Raw genomic sequence first — 816 nt, 5'->3', positions numbered from 1 at the left:
GCTCCTCTGACTTTGCATACTCCGCCATCCGCTCCGCCACTTTCCGCCGCAAGTCCGGTCTCACCTTCCGCGACTTTCACCTCCTCCGCCGTATAGGCGCCGGTGACATCGGCACCGTCTACCTCTGCCGCCTCCGTGACTCAGCCGCCGCCTCCGATGAGTTCCCCTCCGGTGAGTACGACAACTCCAACAGCAACGGTGACGATGAACCCGCCGGGTGCTTCTACGCGATGAAGGTGGTGGACAAAGAGGCGGTGGCGATGAAGAACAAGTCGCAGAGGGCCGAAATGGAGAGGAAGATCCTAAAGATGTTGGACCATCCGTTCCTTCCTACCCTATATGCGGAGTTTGAAGCGTCTCATTTTTCTTGCATTGTGATGGAGTTTTGTCCCGGCGGCGACCTCCACTCCCTCCGCTACAAGCAACCACAAAAACGGTTCCCTCTCTCCTCCGCAAGGTGCTTTAAGTGAAAACATTCCAATATTACTAAATGAGGTTTGTGTGAGAAAATTAGGTGTAACTAATTATTTACTATTCCTCGTTGTTCTTGTTACAGGTTTTACGCTGCGGAGGTACTGGTTGCTTTGGAATACCTGCACATGCTTGGAATCATCTACAGGGATCTAAAGCCCGAAAACGTGTTGGTCAGATCAGACGGTCACATCATGCTCTCCGATTTCGATCTCTCCCTTTGTTCCGATGCAATCCCAGCTGTTGAATCCTCTGACTATTCCCCTGACTCAGAAAATACATTCCCTCTACCATACACAAACACACGCACTTACTCAGCAACGCCACTATTCTCCTGTCTCTCTA

At 51.3% G+C, this 816-nt stretch overlaps 1 protein-coding gene across 1 annotated transcript in view; it reads left to right on the top strand.

Annotated features, from left to right (window-relative positions):
* LOC107468196 (protein kinase PINOID-like) overlaps nucleotides 1–816 on the top strand; it is a 2,007-nt gene that overhangs the window by 424 nt on the left and 767 nt on the right. Inside the window, 2 exon segments of the mRNA XM_016087454.3 lie at nucleotides 1–457; nucleotides 557–816. The exon segment at nucleotides 1–457 is cut by the window's left edge and continues 22 nt beyond it. Coding sequence (XP_015942940.1) covers nucleotides 1–457; nucleotides 557–816 — 717 coding nt within the window.

The sequence above is a fragment of the Arachis duranensis genome, chromosome 10 (genome assembly GCF_000817695.3).
Source record: "Arachis duranensis cultivar V14167 chromosome 10, aradu.V14167.gnm2.J7QH, whole genome shotgun sequence".
NCBI classification, from domain to species: Eukaryota; Viridiplantae; Streptophyta; class Magnoliopsida; order Fabales; family Fabaceae; genus Arachis; species Arachis duranensis.
The sequence above is the reverse complement of the archived record's forward strand: the minus strand, read 5'-3'. Positions and strand labels throughout refer to the sequence as shown.